We start from the raw sequence: 25,381 nt of genomic DNA, 5'->3' as shown, positions 1-25,381 counted from the left end.
AAGCACTTCAATCTAGTGGCGGGATGCTGCCACTTCGCAGGTAACATAATCGGCATGCATTGTGGGAAATGTAGTTTATAGTCAATGCACACTTTTGACTTGGTTATTTTAAGACAATCAGACATTTTAAGCTCTCGCGGGCCACATCTGAGTTTGACACATATGGTCTAGCCCCTGATGTAATGGACTTAGAGCATGAGCACGTCCAACGCATGCAGCTGAAAACTTTGGGGATGCAGGTCACATGAAAATGAAAAATGTCAATTTACATGGAGATATCCAGTGCATTTTGAAACAGAATGAGTAATGAGAAGAGATCTGTTGTGATTTCAGTTCGTTCTTTGATACGTGACCCTCTAGGACAGCGGTTTTTTGTGCCACGGACCGGTTTAATGTCAGACAGTATTACCACAGACCAGCCTTTAAGGTGTGGAGTATAAATGCAACAAAATAAAATTATACGATCGACATAAAAAACTGTGCTATTTTCTAAATGTCATAATAAACGTGAATCCACTGTGCACTCGTATGCAACTTTATTAGCAGCGTCATCGTAACATCCTCTCTGACCCCTAACCCCGAACCTAAATGCAGCTTTCTTTTTCATGGAAGTCACAGTCTCTTCTTCTGTCTCCTCACTGGGCCTTTTCCCCTTCACAAAGAAACTATCCTTTTTTAATCATTTCGCTAGCTTGTGGGTTTAATTTTAGCGGTAACGTATCACGTGACCGAGACAAGCTCAAGAGTGAGTCATAGACGGATGTAACGGAGAGAATCCGGTCATTTTTCAAAATAAAACATAGCTCAGATTCAGATAATAAATAAAACATATATAATGTATGTTATTTATTCTTTCTGCGCGGCCCGGTTCAAAAGACCCACGGACCGGTACTGGTCCGCGCCCCGGGGGTTGGGGACCGCTGCTCTTGGATACAGATTGTGGCCATTGGTTATTTTCTATGCCTGGTAAATCCTAGTTTTCTTGCTTCTGCCTCGAGACCCTGTTGCCAGATGTTCGTTGGCTGTCAGCTCCTTTCCGTTACTTGATAGTTCCATGTCAAAGTTAATAAAAATGTGTGAACCCTTCATGAATTTCACCCTCTGTCCGCCGTTTGCCATCACCGTCAGATGAACGGAGTTGACAGAAATCACGTTACTGAGTAATGAAAGGTCGATTTTCATAAAACGTGTTTTTATAATTAAAAAAAAAACCAAAACTGTTCCCTTACATAATTTAGTGGCGGAGACTTTTACCTATGAATATATCTATTAGAAATTAATGTGGTATTATTGAAAAAGAAAAAGTATAGTTCTACATCTACATGTTTTGTCTTTCATCTCAAGAATCAATGATAAATAAACGAGTTAGCCCGAAAGCTAACCAACGCAGCTCTTCAAAGGAAACCTCCTTTATTGTGTTGAGGACGGAAGTTGTGCTGTGTAACGGCGACTTGACCCATTTGAGAACGATTTCTGGGGAATCACGTGATCTGACTGTGATAAGGACATGCCCCCCTCGCCCAAACATACACTGTCCATCCCGAGAGCCCGGCGACGGGACGCACTGCCAGCTGACTTCACATTTTAGTAATAAACGACTAACAACACAAGCAACAAGGTAAGTCTGCTGTGGGAAGCTGTGTGTTTTAATAGAAGCGGGTCGGTTTTAAAGGCGCACACAGTTTGTCAAAGTTATAGTCAGCTTTACAGTCAGTTCGGCATGTACAGGACATAAAAAGAATCCAAAGTGCGTTTCCCTCATGAAATATGTATAAAGAATGCAAACATGTAGAGGTTAACCAAAGTAAACCACATTAAATAACATTTGGGATGTCATTGGAGATGCAATACGCTTATACACTGGATGAAGTGTGTGTTGACAGTTCAGTCTGAGGGGATCTTGGTGCTGTGCGCTCTCCGTTCCACAACAGTCTCCAGTCTCCTTCGTCTTCTCGGCGCGCGGAGAGAGACTGCTGTGTCTATTCACCTCACCCACGAAGTTTGTCTCGGGGAGGGGGGGGGGGGGGGCGGTTAGCCAATCCAAAACTTCCCGCAAAACTGTTTTGTTTGGAGATGGCTCAAACTGGCAAAAACAAAGTCAAGCACAATCTGCATGCATGTCTCGTCTCTGATTGGTGAGTGGGCCTGTTTTCCAAAACAAAAGCATGCAGCCCGAGAGCACCAAAAGTGTTTCCTCCTGTAGCGGCAGGGCAGATCACCTGCGGTGCAGCAGTGTGTTGGAGCACTAACGACCAGGTAATGCTTCGTTTTAGGACCTTGACATAATCTGTCATATGTCTATTAAACGGCAGTTGACCACAGCTCACGTTTAAATCCTCTTGACTTGCAATGATGCGTATCACGATAAACTGGGGCGCCATGAGCTAGCATTAGCAATCCAACTGCAAAGAGTTACATTGTTGATATGCAATGCCGCTGTGTGAAGATACTGTATGACTTACCCCAGGTTAGAAAGTCTCACAGGTCAGGCTTACTGTGCTGTTATTGCCGAAACGCAGTGAATTTTTTATGCAAAAGAGGAAGAAGAGGTAGAAGAAAATGAAACTTAAAAAAAAAAAAGATTGTTATTAATGTCGCAATGTGACTGTCTTTTTCAATGTGTTTTATAGTTAAGCCATATAATGTCAGGTTTAATATTTAGAGATTGTGCAAAAAGTTGATAGTTGTCTATCTATAATCATTAATGTTATATATAGTAGGTGTAAGAATATATTAGAATGTAATCGGGTGAAATGGCTGATTTAGTGGGGGAATGGTATGTCAGTGGAACTTGTACCTAGATCGCTGTTGGATAATCAAAGATTCTTGTTCTATATGCTTTTATGAACAATCTCAGCCTTTTCTAAGAAATTTAAAAACTGGATTAAATTCAGTAGGCTCATAATTCCTTGTCAAAAGTGGATATCAGCTGCTTCCTGGGGGTCAGGTCAAAAGGCCAGATCCTTAGACTCGCCCCTGCTCATCACATTTGCCGATGAGACAAGTTGTGTCGTCCGCAGACTTGATGAGAGGGGCGATCTATGTGGTGTGCAGGCTCACTCTCTTTGTTGGCTCCTTGCAGATGGCTCAGTGGCAGGAATTGCTGAGGCGGAACCTTGTCCAGGGCCGGTTGGACGAACTCTACGAGATGGAATTCCCAAGACACATCCGCCACTGCATGAGCCACTGCATAGAGAGCCTAGACTGGTGAGACACCGTGATGACCCTACTCTCTGCTGAATCAGCTGACAGTGTGTTCAGCTACATCATAACACGACCCAAAGCAATGAACACAACACACAACTAGTTGAACTACATTAACAGTAACCTATGGTAACTTGTTGTCCAGGGGGGTATTCCAGTTAGGTGGTTCAACAAACTCTATACCTGAACTCTGAGTAGACTTATTCTGAGATGGGGAAACTCTGAGTATCCGGTTCCAGAACAGCTGACGTGAGTTGGTTCAGTCAACTGTGAGTTGGTTCACTTTGAGTTGGGCGCGTGCACAACCTCTATAAAAAGCCATCATCAATGGAGCCCCGATACCACGAGTCACCATGACAACCGAGAGAAAAAAAAAAAAGATCCAATTATTTCACCCTAATGGAGTTGGAGGTCTTCATGCAGGCCTATGGAGAGTATGAGCACATGTTTCACCGTAAATGTAACACCGCTGCAGTAGCGAAAGAGAAACAGCAGGAGAAAAAATAACTACCTGAGTCAACATGTAAGTTTGGATGTACTCTTCGATTGATTTTACATTTAATCGTAAGAGATCGTAGCTTACAGTTATAAATATAAATGGGAATAAAATCTGATTTTCATTTAGGTGCAGTCCATCGAGAGAGAAGCGTACTTGGAAGCAGTAAAAAAATTACATATCAAAACATCATTCAAAAAGGTAAGGGATATTTTGCTGGGCTATGAGGGTACCTCACTTTGATTAAAAAATTATTTTTAATTGACTTAAGCTATTAAACAAAGTAAATATTAATTTAAACCCCTAACAAAATGTTTTAACGTCATCTCATTTAATAGCCCACTGAGTAGATAACCACATCATACAATGTTTACCCATTTTTATTGAACTAACTCAAAACGTGACAAAGTGTATCAGAGGCTGAAGAGCTGAGGGCATCCCGGGGTCAACCCCCAGGACACAAGTGTACATCAGATGCAAGTATAAACTTGTGTCTTTTAAATATATATATATATATATATATATATATATATATATATATATATATATATATATATATATATATATATACATGTGTATATATTGAACACCCGGCAGCTGTAAGTATTCCAGACTCAGATTTTGCCCCAGGTGGCTGTTCAAAGTAGAATCTTTTCCTGCATCACAGGATGATGATGATGATGATGATGAAGAAACGCCATCTGCTGCCACAGGGAGAGCAGCAGAATGTATATCATTTAAAATAATAGAATATATGATTTCTAAATCTGTCACCTGCAGTCCTGTTGAATTCCTCTTTGATGTTTCTTACAGGTTCGTGTCTCGGGAACACTCCCACCATTGGGAACAGCCGTTCCCAATGATGAAGAGTTGGGAATGAAGAGTTACTTTTCTCACAGCTCTACACACTGCTGCCTTTCCAAAGTGCTCTGCATCACTGATGTTGTAAAGAAAATTACCGTTTGCCAAAAACAAAAACTTAGCACCATGCATAAAATTTGCTGTGATGTGAGTGCACATCCACGGTGAGGTTGGTGATGTATGGCCGGAGAATGTTATTCTCAGAAAGGTAGAAACTCAGGGATTTTTAAAGAAAACCTGCCAGCGAGCAGGTTATGTTCACAGATTCTGTTACCATGGTGATTGACTCAGAGTTTCAGATACCCCTCTTTCTGGAACCGATAACTAAGAGTTTCCCTCATCTCAGGGTTAAGATACTCATAGAGTTTTGTCATAACCCGCTTTCTGGAATACCCCTCAGGTCAGTTTTGATGTTTTGTTTTGTTTTTTTCCCTCATTATTAGGCATTCTGCAGCTGTGGATGCAAATAAAGCATGCCTGTCATTCAAAACTCTGCTGATGGCTGTGAAACAACAGTGGGAGCTTTCTGTCCAGAAGAACTGCATCTGGCCGGGACCTGATTTTCAAGGGATGCAATCCTACCTGGAGGTGAGGAAAAGCATCTGTTATGTGGAGTGAACACTGTAACAATGGTACATCTGTGTGGGAGCATCCTCACGTCTTCAGTTTGTGTTATTTCTTAGGGCAGGCACAAGATTTTCTAGTTTTTCTTTTTGATTGAGTTTTTTTTCCCCTCCTCTTAGAAAAATTTTGGGGCTGAGCCACTGAACTTGGCCATCATACTCTCTAAATGCCTACAGGAGGAGAAGAAAATCCTGGCAACAGCCTCTGGGACACAGGTAAAATGATATCATCGCTCACTGAACTTGTATTTCAGTTTGATCTTGTGCTGTACACAACAATATCATACTTCTGGTAGTCAAATGTGTTTTGGTTTCCCTCATGCCATTGTTAGTGTATTGTAAGAAACTCCACTTCCCTCCAAAAACATAAAGAGTGAAAGAAATATCTTTTTGGTGCATGTCAGGATCAGACATGGAGTGAACTAGACAATGCAGTCCTTCAACTGAAACAGCAGACTTCGGTGAGCACATTTTTTTTTTTTTGCTTTCTGGTTTAATTGCCATCCTTGGATACTTCAACTCTTTAAGTCAACTAACTTTAATTCTAATGCAGGAAGTAAATAAGGAAATCAAGTCTCTGGAAGTCCTCTATGAAAACCTTGACTACATAATGAAGAATTGGAAAATCAAAGGTGTGTTAGGAGACACAAAGGAACAGATGACAGGTTTGGTGTGAGTTCTGTATTTAATTTCATTTCTTTTGTCTTTATCAGTGGAGCAGTGTGCTGAATTGACCCAGTCCAAAGCTGCTGTTCAAGAGGGATGTCTTAAACAGACCAATTTCATCAGTCAGACAAAGCAGGTACTGTAAGCATCGTTTGAGTTTTTCTTGACACAGGACCAGAAGGCCTTTAAGGTCTATGTATGACCTTCTCATATGTTTTAGAGCAAGTGTTGATCACCATTAGAAGATAGACTTAAAGTTACTTTTATTCAACCAGAAAGGTTTTTTTTTTTTTTTTTGATTGAAAATGAAAAGGCATCTCCCAGAAGATAAGACAATGCATAAGAGGCATCATTGTGGAAAAAGAAAAATTGACAGCTATTATTTACATTTTAACAAAAAGCGGCATCTCCAAAATTATTCATACCTTTTGCAAATTGTTACAGTCTATGGGAAAATCCAAAGTTCGACACCATTCCAAATAGTCCAAGCTGTTCTAAAGCATCCTGATTACCCTGATTCGTTGGAAACAGCTGTTTTAATCAACTCAACAAGTGAGAAACAGCAGCTCTCTGCAGTTGGTTTGTGGACAGTCATGGCCAAGACAGAGGAGCTCACTGAGGCCCTGCAGCCACACAGTGTGGCTGCTCACAAGTAAGGAAAGGGCTATCAGGCCACATCTATCGCCGATTGAGAATCTGTGGAGGGAGCTAAAGCTCAGGGTGATGGCAAGGAGACCCTCCAACCTGAAAGAATTGGAGCTCATTGCTCCAGTTGAATGGGCAAAAATACCTGTGGACACATGCAAAAAGCTGGTCAACAATTATAGGAAGCCTTTAATTGCTGTAATAGCCAATAAAGGTGTTTCTAATGATTTATTGAGAAGGGTATGAATAATTTTTGCCATACCACTTTTTGTTAAAATGTAAATAAAAAGCTTTTTTTTTTTCTCTCTCTCTCTCTTCCTTCCCAATGATGCCTCTTGTGCATTGTCCTATCTTATGGGAGATGCCTTTTCATTTTCAATCAAGAAAACCTTCTGGTTGAATAAAAGTAACTTTAAGTCAATTTGCTAGGGTTATGAATAATTTTGGGCTTGACTGTATTCGTGGTGTAGTTTTACATATCCTCTCTGTTTGCTTGTTTAAAATCAAATTTCTAAAAAATGGTGTTTTCAATTATTTTAAATGTTGGATTTATATTCAGAATTTTTGTTTTCTTCCAATTGGTTTCTCATTGAGTCAAAAACAACTCAAACTATGGATAAGAAGCTGAGTGAAATGCTTAGCTAATTATTCAAAATATCAAAAGTCTCTATCACTGCTGAACTAGTGGTACCCACGTTCATAACCCCTGCTGTGTTGTTGATTTTTCTTCAGAGGGTGCTAATGACGATAGGGAACATTCTAAAACAGGCTGAGCAGATAATTGCTGCTCTCACTGATGTGAAGCTGCCCGAGTGGAAGCGTAGGCAGCAGGTGTCCTGCATTGGAAGTCCAGCTGACACCTCTCTTGATCACCTGCAGGAATGGTAAGAACTCATTTCACAGAACACATCTCAAATCCATGAGAATTCTTTGTGTAGTTTAGAACAAATCTTTCGATCTCAGCTGAAGGTGCATGCAGTTGTTCTGCGTAACTGTGTGCGCTTATGTTCTACGCTCAGGTTCACAGCTGTGGCGCAGGTGCTAATGCAAATGCGCGAGGAGCTGCATAAGCTACGGGACCAGAACAAGAAATACAACAATGCTGCCTCTAGCCTCCAAGAAGAAGCTGAGAAATCTGCACTTAGCTTGCTCCAAAAACTTCTTGCACAGTGAGAAATGACATTAGAACTTCTGTGTTATAAACAGTGTGCCCACACTTACATTGTTTTCACATGCTTTTTTGTGGTCATGTATTACAGTGCTCTGGTGGTCGAGAAACAACCTGTCATGACAAATCTGCCACAGCGACCTCTAATTATTAAGACTGGGGTGCGGTTCACAGCAGCAGTTCGGTAAGTGGCAGCATGGCTCGCGCAAAGCATGTTTAACCTTTTTAAAGGGTTATTTTATGTAAAGGTGGCTGGAAAGTATTTGAAGGAGCGATTGACAGCATCTGTTTCTTGTCCTTTCAGGTTCTTGGCAAACCTCCCCGAATTCAAGTGCCGGTTCAAAGTTGAACCTTTTTTTGATAAGTAAGTCATAGGAAATCTTTGGTCTTTTTCTAAAATTTTGAAGGTTTTATTTGTTTGTGTCTTTCTGATGCAAATATCTCTGTCCTTTTAAATTCTAAAAATCAGGGATGTTGTAGAAGCCACCACAGTTAAGGGGTAGGTAAAGAGGACTCAACACAATAAGAAAAACTGAAATATGAAGTGATCTGTCATTCTTCATCGTTAAGTACATGGACATGGACTTACTGGTCTAATGTCTGTAGGTTCCGCCACTTTGCCTTCAGCACTGGCAACAGTAAGGTGCTGGATGTGGACTTGCCTGATGGAGGCCTGGGGGCAGAGTTTGCTCACATGGTATGAAACTGCTGAGATTAGACATTGGAGACTCAGTTGTTGTTCATTCTCTCATCGAACAAAAAACAGATGTGTACAGTTATTTCACCGGAGTGTCATGTGGATAATAGCTTTATCTATTTTTCAGTCCATCAAGGAAAACAAAGGAAAAGCCAAAGGTTCATGTCAGGTAAGAAACTGTCATTTGTAAGAGTAAAAACCATAGAGCCTCTGAAATGTGTTCCATAACACCATGTATTTTTCTTTCATCAGGGCCGTCTGGCAGTCACTGAGGAACTCCACATCATTAAGTTTGTGACTGTGTTCCAACATGCAGGACTGAGGTTTGACATGGAGGTGTGTGCACATGACATTTCAATTACACTCATTCAGATTCTCTCTGCTGTTACACTCAAGATATTTATGGAAGCTGTTTGGCGGAAGTTCACTGAAGGCTTTTCTTTGTTCAGGCCAGCACCCTGCCTGTGGTTATCATCTCAGGTAGCAGTCAGGCCTCCACTGCCTGGGCCTCCATCATGTGGTACAACATGCTGTCCACCAGTGAGCCAAGGGTAAGTTCATCACAGCTCCACAGCACCACACACTCACTTCTTCTAGAATTATTGTGGGTGGGCTTCAATCCAGTAAATACAGGGCCAGCATCGCCAACACAAATTATTATTATTATTAGTATCATTATTATTATTATTATTATTAGTATCATTATTATTATTATTATTATTAGTATCATTATTATTATTATTATTATTATTATTATTATTATTATTATTGTTGTTGTTGTTGTTTATAAATTTTTGTTCTATCAGCTTTTTCCCTTTTCAGGGTTTCACAACCCTTCCATCTATCCGGGCTTGGGACCGGCACAAGAGTACCACTGGTGGTACTCTTGCTGAATGTAAAAATATTGAGCTTATCATGCTAGTATCAATCCAAGACTGATACTGACCTTGGTATCGACACTATCAATATTTGGATCGATCCGCCCACCCCTAATAATTCTTACTTTGTAGGTTTATCTTAAAGTTTTTTTTGTGTCCAGGTGCTTCTACTCTCTATCGTCTTACCTTGCTGAATAAGTTCATTCTTAACAAACTTCTAGCTTTAAACTCAGGCTCATGTTCACAGGTGACTTGTCATTGCAGATTGAAAACATATGAAGACTTCATTATATATATTTTACGCTTCAGAATATGTCACTGTTTGTGGAGCCCCCTCCACTCACCTGGCAGCAGCTGTCTCAGGTTCTCAGCTGGCAGTTTCTGTCAGTTGGTCAACGGGAACTTGATGTAAACCAGCTCTGCGTGCTGAAGGACAAACTTGTGGGTGAGTGTTTGACTGTTTCTGCTGTTCATGACACTTTCTGTAATGTAAGTATGGTTAGTCTGAGATCTACCTCCATACAGCAGTGCAAAACAAATAAGTTGTCAGCTGTTACGCTCACAATAAGACTTGGTTGTCAGGATTCATCAATACAGCACCTTCCAGTGGTAGCTCACGAAAAGCATCTCACCTCTGGTTAGCAATGTTAGGCAGCCGCTTTGCTTAAAGATTGGAAAAGGGCACTATAGCTTGGCTGTGTATGTGCAAAAACTTAGTTAGTTAGTTACTTAGTTAGAGTTAAAAACAACACGTAGTTTTGCTGATGCTGTATTTCTGCCTGGGCTGTGGAAATAATAAATTTGTGTACAGATTAAGGAGATAAATGTTGGTAATTATTGCACATTACAAAAACATTTCAGTGTCTTTTTTTTTTTTTTTGGTGTGCTGATTTAATGGGTTCATTCAACCAGTGATTGTGTTTTTCATCTTCTATTAAATTGTTTCTACACAGACAATCCTGATGATCTCATTCATTGGAGCAAGTTCTCCAAGGTGAATATAGGACATAGCTGTGTGTTCGCTCTCTGTGTTCTCTGTGTGTGCTTTTTAAATTTGTCATATGTTGCCTTTTGACTTCTGTGTCCCAGAATGAAAGTGCCTGGATTTGGATTGACGGAATTCTGGATCTGATCAAAAAACATTTGGTGGATCTTTGGCAAGAAGGGTATGCCTCATCTTTACTCATCCTCTGTTTCACTGTGTTTAGATGTATAATGCAAAAATGGTGTGAGACAGAAGTCCACATGTCACCACTGAAACATGAGGTCACTATGCTTCCACAGATCCTGTTATATTGTGTTTGTGGTTTTGCAGGCTCATCATGGGGTTTGTGAGCAGGAACACAACAGAGGCCTTGTTGCAGGAAAAACAGACAGGGAACTTTATTCTCCGCTTCAGTGAGAGCAACAAAGATGGAGCCATCAGCTTCAGCTGGGTCGAACATGTCAATGGTGGTATGTTTCTGGACATGATTGTGTTTAGGCAAAGCATTAGAGCAGCTAATTCTCCGCTGTCAGCACACACAAACTACAGGATTAAAACTAAGAAATGGATCCATCCTTTCTTCCACCTGCTGCTGCCTTCAGTCATCTGTCCTGTGTCAAGTTTCAAAATCGGATGTTAGATAATTGTCTTCCTGTGATTGTTCATGCTTTGCGATGCATGTGTCCCATATAGAGACCCATGTGTATTCGGTCGAGCCCTACACTAAGAAGGACCTGGCGGGTCAGTCCCTGCCGGACAGCATTTACCTCTACAGCCTGAGGTCTGAGGAGAACGTGAGCAGGAATCCTCTGCTCTATCTGTACCCAGACATCCACAGAGACGTTGCCTTTGGACGCTACTGTACCTTCCCTGGTATTAGTCTTTTTTTCAGCTGCATTAACATGTGGTCACCTCTTAGTTCATCAATTCAAAACTGACCATTTGTTATCAGATCATTTGGGTCTGTCTCATTAGAAAAATACTGTTCTTCATTCAAAATGAGCCCTGAGATGACCTCTGATTCCCCTCTGTTCACACAGCAAATGAGACGCCTAAAAACAGCGATGGTTATGTTAACAGAAACAGAAATTGCTCCCGGTAAGTAAGACATTAATAATTAAGCCAAAAATAAAGTCCAGATGAATTTCTATGCATCAGAAACACTCTCTGTTGTTTCCTGCTGGACTGTAAGAATATGTGTTTTGTTTTTTTTTTGTCTGCAGCGATCCTACACAACCTTCCCCTCCACCCCAAGAGGCACCCATGGACACAAGCGTGGGTTTGAACTTCTACCACTACTATTTGTCATTTATTTTACTGTTCACCAGATGTTCCCCGTTCACTCACTACTCTTGTTTTGGTCTGTAGCAACCCTCTCAATCCAATTCAATCCAACTCACCAAGTGGTGATCAGTTGGCAAACCTATTCTCAGGATTTCTGTCAGGGTTGGTAACCCTAACCCTAACCCTGTGGCCATAATTTCTCATTGCTGGCATAAAGAATCTTGTGCTAGCGTGGTCCAATAAAAGGACAAATATCTCAGTCTTGGAGATTTAATCAGCTTGGTTGAACTCCTAATAAAGATAAAAAAACCTCTTCAAATGCAGCCTCTGAACTGGGATGCATGGTCCATTGTTCATATGAAAATGTTGGAGCAGCAATTTCATCACCATAAGTTGCAACACATAGTTGATTTTCCTTTTAAGCTTAAGTTATTCAAAACCAAACTTTGTCTTCACTTGCAGACAGAACTTCAGCAAATAATTGAGGAACTCTTCGACGATATCTGTGACCTACCAACATCTCCTACCTGGGCGCCAAGCCCAAATTTTTCAGGACCACTTTTTGAATCCTAGAACATGAGTTGGCTGTTGGTGTCAGAATCACACATAATTTATATGTATTTTTATTTTTACACACATTTAATGCTACATTTTCTGGTGAAGGTGGTAATGTTAAACTATTTGGGAAACAGTCTCTTAAGAGTATAAGAGAAAAGTTCTGATGGTGTGGGTAAAAACGATGTAATGCTGTTCTGTAAATAATTTTTACACTTAAAAGCATTAGATTATTTTAATATATATATACTGTATGTACATGATTTAAATTGTGTATTCTTTTCCTGACACACAACACAGGTGTGGAACAGCCAGACTTCATGTTATGAGAGACGCCACCAATCCTGCTGAGAGTAATACGTTACAGGGACAGTTTAAAGATGCTATTGATAAAGTAACTTTAAGTGTTTTTTACTTTTTTAATCATTGCAGTTAACATAAAACACTTTTTCTGTAATCAATGTGTCCTTTACACAAAGTGTTTCATTGTATCTCTGATTCTTTGTACATTCATAGACACTGGGAGCATTTGACTCTTCATTTTGATTTTTGTCATGATCAGTATCCTGAAAGTCCAACATCAGCAACCTGTAATCAAACATGTTTGATTCTTTGTGGTGAAAAAGCGTTCAGTTGATGGGAGGAGGAGGAGGTAAGGAAAAGCAAATGACCCACCTGCTCATTCTTGCACCGCATGACCGCAAGCAGCTCCTTGAGTATAAAACCCATGAAAGAGAAAAATGTAACTATGCCAACAAAAATAAAGAAAGCGACGTGCTTTTTGTCAACAATGAAAACACACTCCTATGTTGTAAATAAATTTTACATGTGAAAGTCTTTCTGTGAAATAAATATTCACTGCTTCTATTATTGGCAGTGAGAAATACATTCAGGATACAAACTGTGACGGTTCACAGACCTGCATCAGTCAGCGTTAAACAGGCATGTGACTGCAGCATCAGCGGGATACCTGCTTCTTTTACACATTCACACAATCAGACACATCGTCCACTTTATAGCTTAATGTCCACACACCTCACTACATCACAGAGCTAACACATCATCAGGTAGAGCAGATAAAAGGTCTGAGCTGTAACTAAACTATGTCACTGACAGATTACATGAGTAATAACGTGTAAACACCGCATTAGAGATATTTCTATATTGTTATATCATTTGTTTAAACAGTATTAATGAGGGACTCGCTCACACACACACACACACACACACACTACATTATGACAGAGGTGAGACGGTGACATGAAGTAGAGCACTAATATACTGAGTTAATCCAGAGAAGCAGAATGGAGCACAGCTAATGCCTGAATTGTGCAGAATCTCTGCAACAGGCTGTCCAGACTCTACTCAGCATTCTTCTCACTAGCCTCAGCAGAGGCACCGTAGTGCTGCAGCAGGGTGACCACATCATGGTGGCCAAAGTGCATCGCTTCATCCAGCGGCGTATTCCCCCATCTGTGCAAAGACAACATTATTAAGCATTAAAAACTTAAATAAGCTGTGAAGAAATATCACAATTAGTAGAAAATATCAAATATCATAAAAACTGCCCTTTGATCAACTGTTACCACACACATTTTTCTTTCCTGTCATTGTGCTGTTTTGGAAATGGAACGCATTTTGGTGCACAAACCACCTACATCTGTGGTCTCCTGTGGAAGTGTATTTCTGCCATGGCAGGTAAACAAAATTTATAGTGACAATAACGTAACAACAGAATATGAGTTATGACCTCATCAGTTCACACACACATATTTACACCGTACATACATACTTTATATTGGTGATACTGATGGCTACGTTATATTTGTTTACATATTTTTGATACATCAATCCTGTGAAAACTTAAACACATTGTTGACACTGAACAGTTTCCTCATTGATGGTAAAAAAAAAACCGGCCCCTCAAACAAGAAGGAAATATCCTTCCACGGAGGCTGTAGTCAATCCCTACTGACACTGGTTTAGGGCATGCTTCACCCCAGGCAGGTCAGCAATCCCACATATAGACACTAACGCCAATGTACACTGAGCTGTATTTGCATATTACTCAGGACTGATTTCAAGTGTCTGTATGAGGTTTTAGATGCTATGATGTTAAACTGAAATGTACAGTAGGAAATAAATCTATAGGAAAGCTGCACCACCTGCATAAAAAAAAGGGGGTGGAACAAGTGAACACCTCGTCCATCTAGGGAAACTGTTCATTATCAGCCAGACTGAAGACAGAGCCTGGACAAGAAGAAAATTGGCCCATTGGAAAGTCTTCCTACAAGAAAGAAGTGCTGAGGACAGAGAGTCCAGACTCACCTGTCTTTGGGCACCGGGTTTACTTTGCAAACCTCCAGCAGGAAGCGGACTACCTCTGTGTGCCCTGGAGAAAACACAGACATCAGAAGACACGGCCGTTTCAGACAAGCACAGCTCTCAGTTTTACCGTCATAATGTTTCTCTGCAGCTTCCAGTTCGATGAAGCTGCTGCCTACAGTGCCTCTGCTCAGATGTTGTTCCCCAGGGATCATCTCCAGATCGGAAGAGTGTTAAAAAGGATCAGGATTAGATTGGACAGGGCTCAGTTCAGGGTGTTATGCTCAAACAGGACAGAGGGTGATGGGGTCCCAGCACCTGCCCCTGGAGAACCCCCCCCCCTCTTCTCCATGGAAATTCTAAAATGAACTCCCAAATCAAACATAGGTTGGTATGTGTGAGTGAGAGAGACTGAATGAGGCTGTTTGTTACCTTCAGCTGCTGCCACATGGAGAGCTGTTCTGGACTCATAGTCCCTCTGCTCCATGTCCATGGATGACAGTGCAAACCTACATGAGCACGTACACACAGACAGTGCAATAAAGTTACTTTTTTTTTTTTTTTTTATTCCTTTTCCAGTTTCACATCTTAGAGCTCAAATTGGTTTACTTTTTGCTGCCACTAAAGGTCACATTAGAGAGTGAGCAGCGCTGAAGAGAGGGCATGCTTTTCTGTGTTCATGTCTGCGTGGCCATGTGACTGTGTGAGCTGTTCACCTCCTCATGGCAGGGATGTCTCCTGTGTAGGCAGCAAACAGCAGGTTGATCACAGACTTGACCTGCGGACAGAGACGTAGACAGGCAGAGGACATTTAAAGGATGACAGCCTCCAAACCTCCTCTGCTCTACACCAACTCCAGGAGCAGACAGATAACACAAACAAAAGACTCGCTGGGATGAAGAAGAAAAAAACTAGAGAGGCACATTTCAGTCGTCGGCAGTGCTGAGGAGGATTTCAGACCAGTCATTCACTTTCACAGTAGCATGTTGTTCAGGACGACATATTCATATACTTTTGCAATATAATATATAATTATACGTGTAAATATATTTGATGTACTTGACCTGTCATATTTCTGCATGTTGACATAACAGTCAACGGGATGTGACTTGAAATGCTTGAAACAGCAGTGAAAAACAAGCAAACAACAGAGACACACAATAGCAAGTAGTGCTACCCATAGCAGCAGTTGCACCTGGGAAGTTAGTATGTATCCAGACCCTCTTAAATGTTTCACTCTTTGTTACATTGCAGCCATTTTCTAAAATCATTTAAATGAGCTTTTTCCTCATTATTGTACAGACAGCACCCCATTTTGACAGAAAAAACACAGAAATGTAGACATTTTTCCAAATTGTTTAAAGAAAACAAACTGAAATATCATATGGCCATAAGTATTCAGTACCTTTGCTCTTTCTACTGATCGTCCATGAGATGGTTCTGCACCTTCATTGGAGTCCAGCTGTGCTTAATTAAATTGATTGGACTTGCTTAGGAAGGCACACACCTGTCTATATAAGAATTTACGGCTCACAGTGCATGTTGCAGGAAATGTAAATCAGGAGGTCAAAGGAACTGCCTGAAGTGCTCAGAGGCAGTATTTTGGCAAGGCACGGATCTGGCCGCGGTTACAGAAGGATTTCTGCTGAATGTAAGGTTCCTAAGAGCAGTGGTGTCCATAATCCTTAAATGGAAGACGTTTGGGACGACCAGGACTCTTCCTAGAGCTGGCCGTCTGAGCAGTTGGGGGGAGAAGAGCTTTGGTGAGAGAGGTAAAGAAGAACCCAAAGGTCACACGCAGCCTGACAGAACTGGAGAGGAGCTGCAAAGAGAAATGGCAGGGAATGCCCAAATCCTGGTGTGACAAACTTGTTGCGTCATTCCAAGAAGACTCATGGCTGCTTCTACTCAGTTCTGAGCAAAGGGTCTGAAAACTTATAGCTATGTGATATTTCAGTTTGTTTTTTTTAACAAATTGGCAAAAATATCTACATTTGTTTCTCTGTCAGAATGGCATGCTGTGTACATTAATTAAGATATATATATATCTCTTTTTTTTTTTTTTTTTTTTTTTAAGCAATATGGCTGCAGAGTGAAAAGTGGAGAGGGTCTTTTGTACCTTGTGCGTGCACAGATTCAGCTGTTTCACATGTATTCTAATCATCCAGAGGATGTGTTCATGTGATAACCAATCCCCTGAGCTGCATGTAAATAACCTGTATGCTATAATCACTGTATTCATATGAGTTGTCTGTATAGGTACATCTAGGTGTGCTTGCAGGTTTGAGGTCGGAGGTCACACTCTCATCCCTCGTTCCCAGCTTAGCCTGAGGATTTCACTTTATATTTTGTCTTTTTGCCTGAAGTGTCGTCAGTTTAAACAGCCCTTCTTCCCTCTTAGGTAGATGCAAACTTACCTTGGGAATTTCCTGTATAAATGCTCAACTAGAACTATTGCTTCTCTTCTGTTGTATCAGCAGTGTTACTTGATTCTACCAGATCCATGGAGGTGAAGTTGTCACTCACAGGTGACAACTTCACGTGCAGCTGCTTCAACTCAAGATGACGCTCATCTAAATTTGCCTAAGATCAATTCTCTCAACATAAAAATGTGAAAATCTGTTATCCAGTGCAGGATTTTTCATATCAAACTCAGCGGCTGGTTAGATTAGTACAAATACTAAAGAATACGCCAAATCCAACTGTCAACAAAAATAAGCCCTTTAATTATCAATTTATTTCATATGAACAAATTGTATTTTGCATTAAATAATTATATTCATAAATAAACTTACCTTGATTAATTCTAAATCCAAAACATCTAAATTGAGGTCCATTTTTAACCCTCTCACTCATTTAGAAGAATTAATATTCAGTAAGACATGGAGTTTTTCCAGAGACTTAATACGCTGAAAAAGCCTTCAATCACTGTTGAATTCTATCAACTACATTTTCACAAAGCTGCTGGGACAAAGAGGTAAGGGGGTAAAAAAAAGAAAAGGAGCATTAAATGAGAATCTCTAGACAAGCAGCAGTGAAGGTGATTGAAAAAGAGCTATGAGCAGAGGAAGATGTGAGAGAACAGTGCTTTATTGGAGTTTATACAAGGCAACAGAAATCTTAACACCACTGCCACTGTCGTGTCTGTAAGTTCATCACAGACGAGAAAACTGAGGAATTTGCTCAGAAATGTGAAGGAAGACGTCTTTTCCTCCAAACAGACAAGAAATGTCATGAGTTAATGGAGACATTACAGATTTACAACCATGTGGACAAAGAAAAGAAATCAAAACAGAAGTCTGACAGTCATGAGCTTGGAACTATATGGTTTCATCTTATTGGAGGACTTAGTCCTTTATTTTTAATTTCACTTTTTCACATTACATTTTCTCAACAATAAATCCTTTTCAAAAAGAAAACAAATAAATAGGTCATGTCTGACCAAGACAGAGAAACTTACAGTTCCAAGGTCAACACAACAATGGTAGTTTTTTTTTTTTTTATTTTAGATATAATTTCCATGTCACTAAAGATGAAACTGTGTCCAATACACAAGTCAAAATAAATAAGACATGTACAAGAAAAATCAAATTAATTTACAACATGGGACTTAAAAGACATTCATCAAATCAGACATGAACATGCAAAGGGGAGAAAAATTTAATGGCAATGTGATGATTTCAATGGAAACACAGATTTCTGAAGAGTAAAATCTCACTTTGAAAACTAAGAAAAGTTTGATTGATTACAAACTTAAAGAAGACTGGACCAGATCAGTTTGGTCTTCTTTATCAGTCTCCAGTAAGAGCTGGTCTGTTCCAGTCTTGCAGACATGCGGACAGTAGGTGTCAGGTTTAGTGCCAGTGTGGCTGAGAGTTGGGGGGTTCCTAATCTAAAACCCAGTGGCAGCGAAGAAATAAAACCTTGCACATTATGACAAAGGGCAAGGATTCCCTTTAAAAAAAAAAAAAAAAGACTTTTTAGAAAAAGAGAGGTTGAAACTAAGTGGAAAACTGAACTGACAGTCAGATCTGATGGGAAAATGTAGCCTGGTATTTGCTGCCATGACACATCAAAAAGAGCACGAAAACCATAACAAAGTAGATTTTCTAGAAAATCATAAAGATGACATTATTGCTTAGCTATGAAGTGTTAGGGTACAAAGACAGAGCACAGAGAGTAATTGTACATTTAACCCTTAAGACTGACTGCAGCTGATTTAGTGACACCTTTTGTTAGTGTCCATATAAGATTGTTGTAACTTTACTGACATAAGTGTCTTTCCTCTTTGGAATGGGAAAGTGACAGTACATTCAGTGGATGTACATGCCCGTTCTTCCCTGTTCATTCCATCTGCACCATGTCAGTTGAGGTGTGGCTCAGCTATTGTATTCACATGCACTTAAGCAACAGTCACTCACAGAGGCCATTCTATGCAGAATGCAGCATATACGCTCTCTGTATCTGGTTAGCTCATGAGCAGCTCAGTAGTTCTTGGAGGTATTTCGCTTCTGTGGGACTTATGAGACAGTGGCAGCTATAAGTCTGAGAGCATTTCAGGAGGGATAATTACTTTAACAACTACCCATCTTCTACCTCTGTCAGTTCTTTTTACAGTCCACTACAAACCCAAGCTTAGATCCATGAAGAAAATGATTTGGAGTAGCCAACAGACACAACTCCACCTTGTACTGCCACACAATTAGGAACAGAAATTTGAAAAGAGAGGGAGAAAAAATGAATACAATAAAGATAAGTTGTCACAACATGACCTTAGCAGCTGTTAACATAAGCTCAAATCCAACCCACTGAAAGACACCAAAAACCAGTTGTACAGTTTCAACAATGATTGAATAAACAAATAACCTTCACCTCCCAAGAACAGTCACAAAAGAGTGACATCTAAGGCATCTGCTGACATGACATTCATGTGCAAGTGTTACTGCTTCCTGGAGGAGATGATATCATGACATCAGAATGTCTGAAGTGCTAATGCAACACACACTCTCGTCAGCTGCTGTGGATTAACACTTGCATGTAGAAACACACCTAGAAGCTATTTACACCTGCAGCTGTGTACATTCACAAACTGAGCAAATTATATCTTTGAGAACTTTGAGAAAATGTCCAACTTAAAGAGCAACACTGAATGGGGGGGCAGCACTATGTCAGCAGTCTGTCTTCTGACTTCTGACCTCTAACCTGAGGCACTGCACTGACTGCACATCAAATACAAGTCAGGCTGAAACAATCAATAACCCACCAGGCGGCTCCATTTGGATACTTTTCAGGCTTTGGTCAGTAATTGGCAAAACATGCAAACTCCAAATACAGTTGTATGCAAGCTGTGTAAGCAACTGTCGGCCTAAACTATTGTAACTTAGCCTAGCCATGCACTGCTACACTATAGCACATATTAAAAATACGGGCCGACATGTACAAGCAATGTTGTCATATTGTTTGTAAAGCAGACAAAAACATATTGCAACATCAAAGAAGGAATAATCAGATGCCATTTATCTGGATCAGAGGACATGATGCTTGTAGCTCCACATCATCTAATTGATATAATCTCAAACATCAGCTGATGGAGCAGGGTATCATTGGTAATTTGCTAATATCATAATTATTTTCTGTTCTAAGAATATAAATATGTTTTAACTTTGAACGAAAGTAGCCACAAATCTTTAAGCATTGCAATGTAACAGTCTTTAAAACTGGAACATAATGATTGGCCTGAAAACCGCTTTCCAATCAGCTCTTTCATGTGATTCCAAACATTTTTGCCAAAGTTACAGCAAATTTACTTTGGTTCTCTTAATAACTGATATAAAAAATATGAAGATCTTTAATCAGTGTCCCCACACGACATTAATACTCCCCAAACTGGAAAAAGTTCATTTTTCCTTGTTCTTTATGTTGGAACTGACCAAAAAGGCTTACAAATCTGCCTTCACTCTGGCAGGTCCACAGAGTGGGTGGGTGGATGGAAGATGGTGCTACAGCCAATGCCTGCTCACACTGAGTGAAAGGTGGGGACAGTCTGGACAGGTCAACCTATAGATCCCAGTTTTCAGCGCCATTTCAAGACTGAGGCAACCCTGAGTCAACACCAGCATATTTTAGTGCGCTGTGTAAACAGACGGCAATGGTTTGGGAATGCAGCCCGAATGCTGCAGTCACCTGCTGCTCACAGCATGCGCTTATACGGCTGTGACAAACATTGTACATTCACAGCCCGCCGTCAGCCAACCATAATCACAAACAGTGAGTGTACTTACCAACCACAGACAGACAACCAGCCACACACGCACACACATCAAACTCAATAGCGCCTGGTGCAGGTTGTTGATAGACAAACAAAATCTGGTCATACAGGCATTTCTTGTCACCTCAGCTGTTTGCCTGTGTTGTATGGTAAACAACATAATCAAGAGGAATCAATTGCACCCCTGCACAAAAACTGTTGTTGAAGTTTTAATGCAGTTTCTGTTTTCATGTGTTTTAAATCAGAGTTCTCAGGATTCCAGCACCATGGGAAATTAATGTGTTTTATATCCCTTCATTGAAGTTATGGAGGTGGCACAAATAATATTATATTCTAATATTATTGAAATTATTATAACACATAAAACATTGTAGGATAAGGTCTGTCTTTAAATGTTCAGCTTTTGTATTGATGTTTCCTTTAAAGGTCCAGAGGATAAGGTCAGTATCTTTTGTCAATGTGTTATTCAGAAGAGCAAAAGAAATGAATCACTTCTGAAATATCCTCCGTTGTGATACATTTTAGGGATAAAGTAATTGAGTGATTCAAAAAAATTTATAGACAATTGTAATTGGTGCATCTCAAATGTTGACCCCTATTTAGGCCGCAAATCTGTAAATAAAGAGAACATTTGGCTGTGTTTCAGTTCTGTGAGTGGGACCATGCAGTTAAGCAGTCAATGAGTTAGTGAACAAATCAATTCACTGAAGTGCTTCTGTTGATTTGGGGCTAAAAAGAAAAGTTTCCTGGATTAGTGAGATCTTTTCAGAGTTCAGAGCTCATGTTTTTAAAATGAGAAACTAAGCTAAAACCGAAGTATTCACAGCTAGCTGATATGTCAACAATATTCTCCTTTGACCAAAAACTTGCCATTAGTAAAATCCAGAAGATGCACAAATCAAACAGCCACTTTGATCATCTCCTAGAGTACAGTTCATCAGCATCTCTGTTTAAGTGCTAGTTACGAGCATCTAAGGCCTCAGTGTGAGCTACAGTAAGCAATCATTCAAAGAAGGTAGTCTGATTAACATGACACTGAAGCTCCACATCTACAAACCCACTCACACCAGTCTTTTTTTTCCTTTTCTTAAAAATACTGAATCTCAAATCAATCTTAGTTTAAATAGGACTCTGTAAATAAGAAAACAAAAACAACAACAAAAAAAAGCAAAACAAAACAGAGTAACATTATGATAAAATGGGGTTATAGGAAACAAGACCACAACCTGGATACTTTACATCAGTTCCTATACAAACATACGCCCACATGCGCACACCCACGCACACACTAAGGCAACGCACAGGTGGAGGTTATGAATCTAGAAATCAGAGGAAAACAAACATTAATTCGTCCCATTTCTCCATCACAGATACAAAGAAACTAGGTTTCCTAGTCCATTCACACAGTAACTGCATGACGGGCAATAAATACATAATGTCTACATAGTTTGTATATAAATATTCAAGGGGAAAGAAAGACGGTCATGCTGTTTTGAAAGATCAGTTGAGGTGGGGATCTGCGGGACAAGTGGGTCTCTTTTTTTTTTCTTTCTTTCTTTCTTTCTTTTTTTTTTTAATAAGTTTCACTCGCTGACAGTGTCCATCCTATAGACTACAGTGGTGGAGCTGTCCTGGTGCGACTCAGTAGGAGACACCTTTTTCCACAGAGGGGCTTTCAGAGCTAGCTCTTGTTGGAGGCTTTCGTAATCCATGGGTCCGAAGGAGTGCTGCTGTTTCAATTGACATGGATAACAAATTAGTTTCACTCCCTCTATGGATGTTTAAGTGTAGTGTAGTGCAGTGTGTGTGTATGTGTGCGGTCTGGTGTAATCTGTTTGAGGTACCAGTTTACACCAGCTTGTTGAAATTAAGGCTCATACATAGGAAAACATCAACCTTCTCTGAGACATAAATTGTTTGATTAAATCAGGTAATTTAGCTTATTGCATCTGTTGTGCAAAATGAACAATGTTCTCTTTAAAAGGGACCCAACAATCAAGAAATGTGCAGCATGAGTGAGCCTAAAAACATTCTTTGCATCAGCTACACATCAGAAGTGACCTCAGCACCAACCATGAGCTGGTCAGTGAATTTTATAGAAGAAATGGGTGCCATGTTTTCATTTTCTCATAACTAGGTGAAATGCAAATCTTACCCGCTGCTCCCCTCCTTCTCTGCGAGGGTCGTGCTTCTTAGCAAAGTGCCTTAAGTTGTCATAGTTGTGGAAGTTGAAAAACTCCACGAGGTCCTGCAATGAAAAGAATAATAGATGAATCAAGAATTAGAACAGGTGAACAGGTTATGTTTTTCTGATTGAGAGTCGAACAGCCAGTGATTTCAGTACATGAGCACATGTTTCCTTTAAGATAGGAACTTGAATTACTTCTTCCTGGTTGTGTCCTCCACCACTGACACTAGTCATCCCTCTTAATTTAGAGTTATGAAACATTAACCATTTATATGAAATTATTGAGTTGTGCAAACAGACAATCAGAAAATCGTTGCAGGACTTTTGCAGTTGCAGTAATTATTAACTGTGTTTTCAATGAGGCATTTTTGCTTCTCCAAGTATCTGTGCTGTAATTTCTGTGAGAAAATGCAAACTCCACACAGAAAGACCTCAGGCCTGGGAACCAAACTTGCAGTCTTTTTGTCGTGAGGCAACAGCGCTACCCACTAGGCCGTTGTGCCTGCTCTCTGCAATCTCATGGAATTCTGATGTTTGTCTCTCTCTTCCATAACTCTCCATCTTATTTCTTTTTTCCTGCTCTGCTGTTTGACAAATGAGCTATATAAATGTTTTTCAGTAATTCTTTTCAATTATTATTATTGTTCTGTCTGAGTCAGTAATTCAAACAGGAACAAAACCTTCACATCTACTCTTAGTTTGGATTTCATGATAATCCTCACCTGACATTAGCTATGCATCAATAGCAAAACTTTTAAACATCATTGTTAAGAACTGTACATATAAAAACGCAGATATTTTTCTTAAGAGGCACAGTAAGATTAGTGTTAGTCTGTAACACATTTCTGACTCCTGATCTGAAACCACAACATGAATACAAACAAAACCTTTTTAAATAGTTGTTCATGCTACTGGATGATTAAAAAAGAAAACTGCTGATGCAGTTGTTTTCAGGCTTGGTTCTGATCATGTTTTCAGGACCAGGTCCAGGAACTGGTGTCTGCAACACTATTCATACCGTGCAGAACTGAATTCCTCTGACTGAGTTGCCCATTTTGTCTAGCGGTGGTGACCAACACATGATGCCCATCACATTGGGTACAACCAACAAGATCCCCCCTGCTACTCCAGATTTGGCAGGCAGACCGACCTACAACAGGAAAAAGAGATAGGTTACATAAAAGTGTGTGCCTGCAGTATTAGCATAGGAACAACACAATGCTGAAAATGGAAAGAGTCTACAGAGCTTCAACCTTTGCAGCAAACTGATTCTTAGGAAATATCCCTCCTGTTTATTCCGTGACCTCATACGGAATGCATGATGTATTTATATTAATTATTTTTCTTTCGATCAGCATATTGTTTGCAGTAAAACTTCTATTTCCTTTCTATTGGTTTTATTTTGCACTGATTATGAAAAATGCTTCTAAAATCCTTCAAACAGAAGAGGAATGAACACTGTAGAAGCAGTGCTCACAAACTGCTAAAATAGACCGTCTCATCATCAACAAACACCTTAATTCAGAACATGTGATAGCCACTCGCTGTCAACACAAATTAAGTCTTCACAGCATTTTGTATCTCTAACATGTTTGTATTAATATGTAATGCATTTTATAACAATACTACAAAAGTAAGGGTTAGGGTTAGCAATATATTATTCATTCATTCATTCATTCATCCATCTTCGACCAATTATCCGTTTCCAGGATGTGGGAGCCAGGTAGCCAGGATACACCTTGCACAGTTCAGTCCATCACAATATTTTAGTTTGTTCAAATATTTGGCTTAAGCAACACTTAAACAAAATACCATGGGCCAGTGGAGTACCTGACCATTTGTCATTATTTTTGAGTGGGATGTACAACCTGAGCCTATATCAATTCGTCCCAGAGGGAAACAATGATATGACCTACAGAAAAAAAAAAAAAAACTTTGAGGAAATTCTTTTCTGACATGAGGACAATGAACGAGACCACAATCAAATCCATTAAAAATAGAAATATTAATAGAGACATTATAATATTAAATGACAGACTGATGATTGGTTAGCGTTAGGGTTAGGGGTTATATCTTCATCAAATATCTTCATCTGCATCAGAGGCTGCTTCTCTCTATCTGCCATCAAAGAGCTCCACATAAATAGGGTAACGTATGCAGAAACACGATTTGCATTCTGATTCACAACTCAGACTCCTGTGCACATTACTTAAAGGCTATCTTAAATTAATTTCTGGGCTGTCATGTGAGTGTATTGGGAATATTGATGAGTGAGTCATTTCTGCTCATTACGTCTTCGAGTCTGTCTCTCGTTACTCAATGGGAAGTAAGAGCTGATGTGATAATCTACTCACATGAAAGGCAAACTGTCCTGAGAAGTCGTACATGCCACAGGAGTGCATCAGACTCAGGGTGTTCCTCACTGCCTCAGGGCTCAGCACACGCTCACCCGTGATGGGGCAGATCCCTCCATTAGCCAGGGTGGCTGCCATGACACTGGCACTCTCACTGGTCACCTCAATGGAACAAAGCTGGGGG

General features: G+C 40.0%; 2 protein-coding genes across 8 annotated transcripts in view; one reads left to right on the top strand and one right to left on the bottom strand.

Annotated features, from left to right (window-relative positions):
* Positions 1–1,494: 1,494 nt before the first annotated feature.
* Positions 1,495–12,906, top strand: LOC115061457 (signal transducer and activator of transcription 1-alpha/beta-like). Of its 2 annotated transcripts, none has more exons than XM_029529781.1 (24): positions 1,495–1,618; positions 3,083–3,207; positions 5,005–5,149; positions 5,305–5,400; positions 5,589–5,645; positions 5,738–5,816; positions 5,898–5,986; positions 7,228–7,379; positions 7,515–7,664; positions 7,755–7,847; positions 7,968–8,027; positions 8,133–8,162; positions 8,270–8,360; positions 8,488–8,529; positions 8,613–8,696; positions 8,810–8,911; positions 9,548–9,683; positions 10,192–10,232; positions 10,328–10,404; positions 10,554–10,693; positions 10,917–11,096; positions 11,264–11,321; positions 11,447–11,498; positions 11,970–12,905. In XM_029529781.1, the coding sequence occupies exons 2-24, from the start codon at positions 3,083–3,085 to the stop codon at positions 12,078–12,080; spliced, it is 2,190 nt and encodes a 729-aa protein (XP_029385641.1). In that variant the 5' UTR covers positions 1,495–1,618; the 3' UTR covers positions 12,081–12,905. The 2 variants fall into 2 exon arrangements, with proteins under 2 accessions (XP_029385641.1, XP_029385640.1); XM_029529780.1 differs by lacking the exon at positions 1,495–1,618 and adding an exon at positions 2,163–2,256 and having other exon boundaries at positions 5,565–5,645; positions 11,970–12,906.
* Positions 12,320–25,381, bottom strand: part of glsb (glutaminase b) — a 32,836-nt gene continuing 19,774 nt past the window's right edge. Inside the window, exons 6-12 of one of the 6 annotated variants that reach the window (XM_029529786.1) lie at positions 25,198–25,374; positions 23,862–23,993; positions 22,811–22,903; positions 15,104–15,165; positions 14,820–14,896; positions 14,391–14,454; positions 12,320–13,535 (exon numbers count right to left, since the gene is read on the bottom strand). In XM_029529786.1, the coding sequence (XP_029385646.1) occupies positions 13,424–13,535; positions 14,391–14,454; positions 14,820–14,896; positions 15,104–15,165; positions 22,811–22,903; positions 23,862–23,993; positions 25,198–25,374 (717 nt within the window). In that variant the 3' untranslated portion in view covers positions 12,320–13,423. Of the gene's footprint in view, positions 13,536–14,390; positions 14,455–14,819; positions 14,897–14,996; positions 15,166–22,151; positions 22,386–22,810; positions 22,904–23,861; positions 23,994–25,197; positions 25,375–25,381 lie in introns of those variants that run through there. The other 5 variants (XM_029529783.1, XM_029529782.1, XR_003842334.1 and 2 more) reach the window with 5 other exon arrangements.

This window comes from Echeneis naucrates, chromosome 21, assembly GCF_900963305.1.
Source record: "Echeneis naucrates chromosome 21, fEcheNa1.1, whole genome shotgun sequence".
Lineage (NCBI taxonomy): Eukaryota > Metazoa > Chordata > Actinopteri > Carangiformes > Echeneidae > Echeneis > Echeneis naucrates.
Note: the sequence above shows the minus strand (reverse complement) of the source record. Positions and strands in the feature narration are given on the sequence as shown.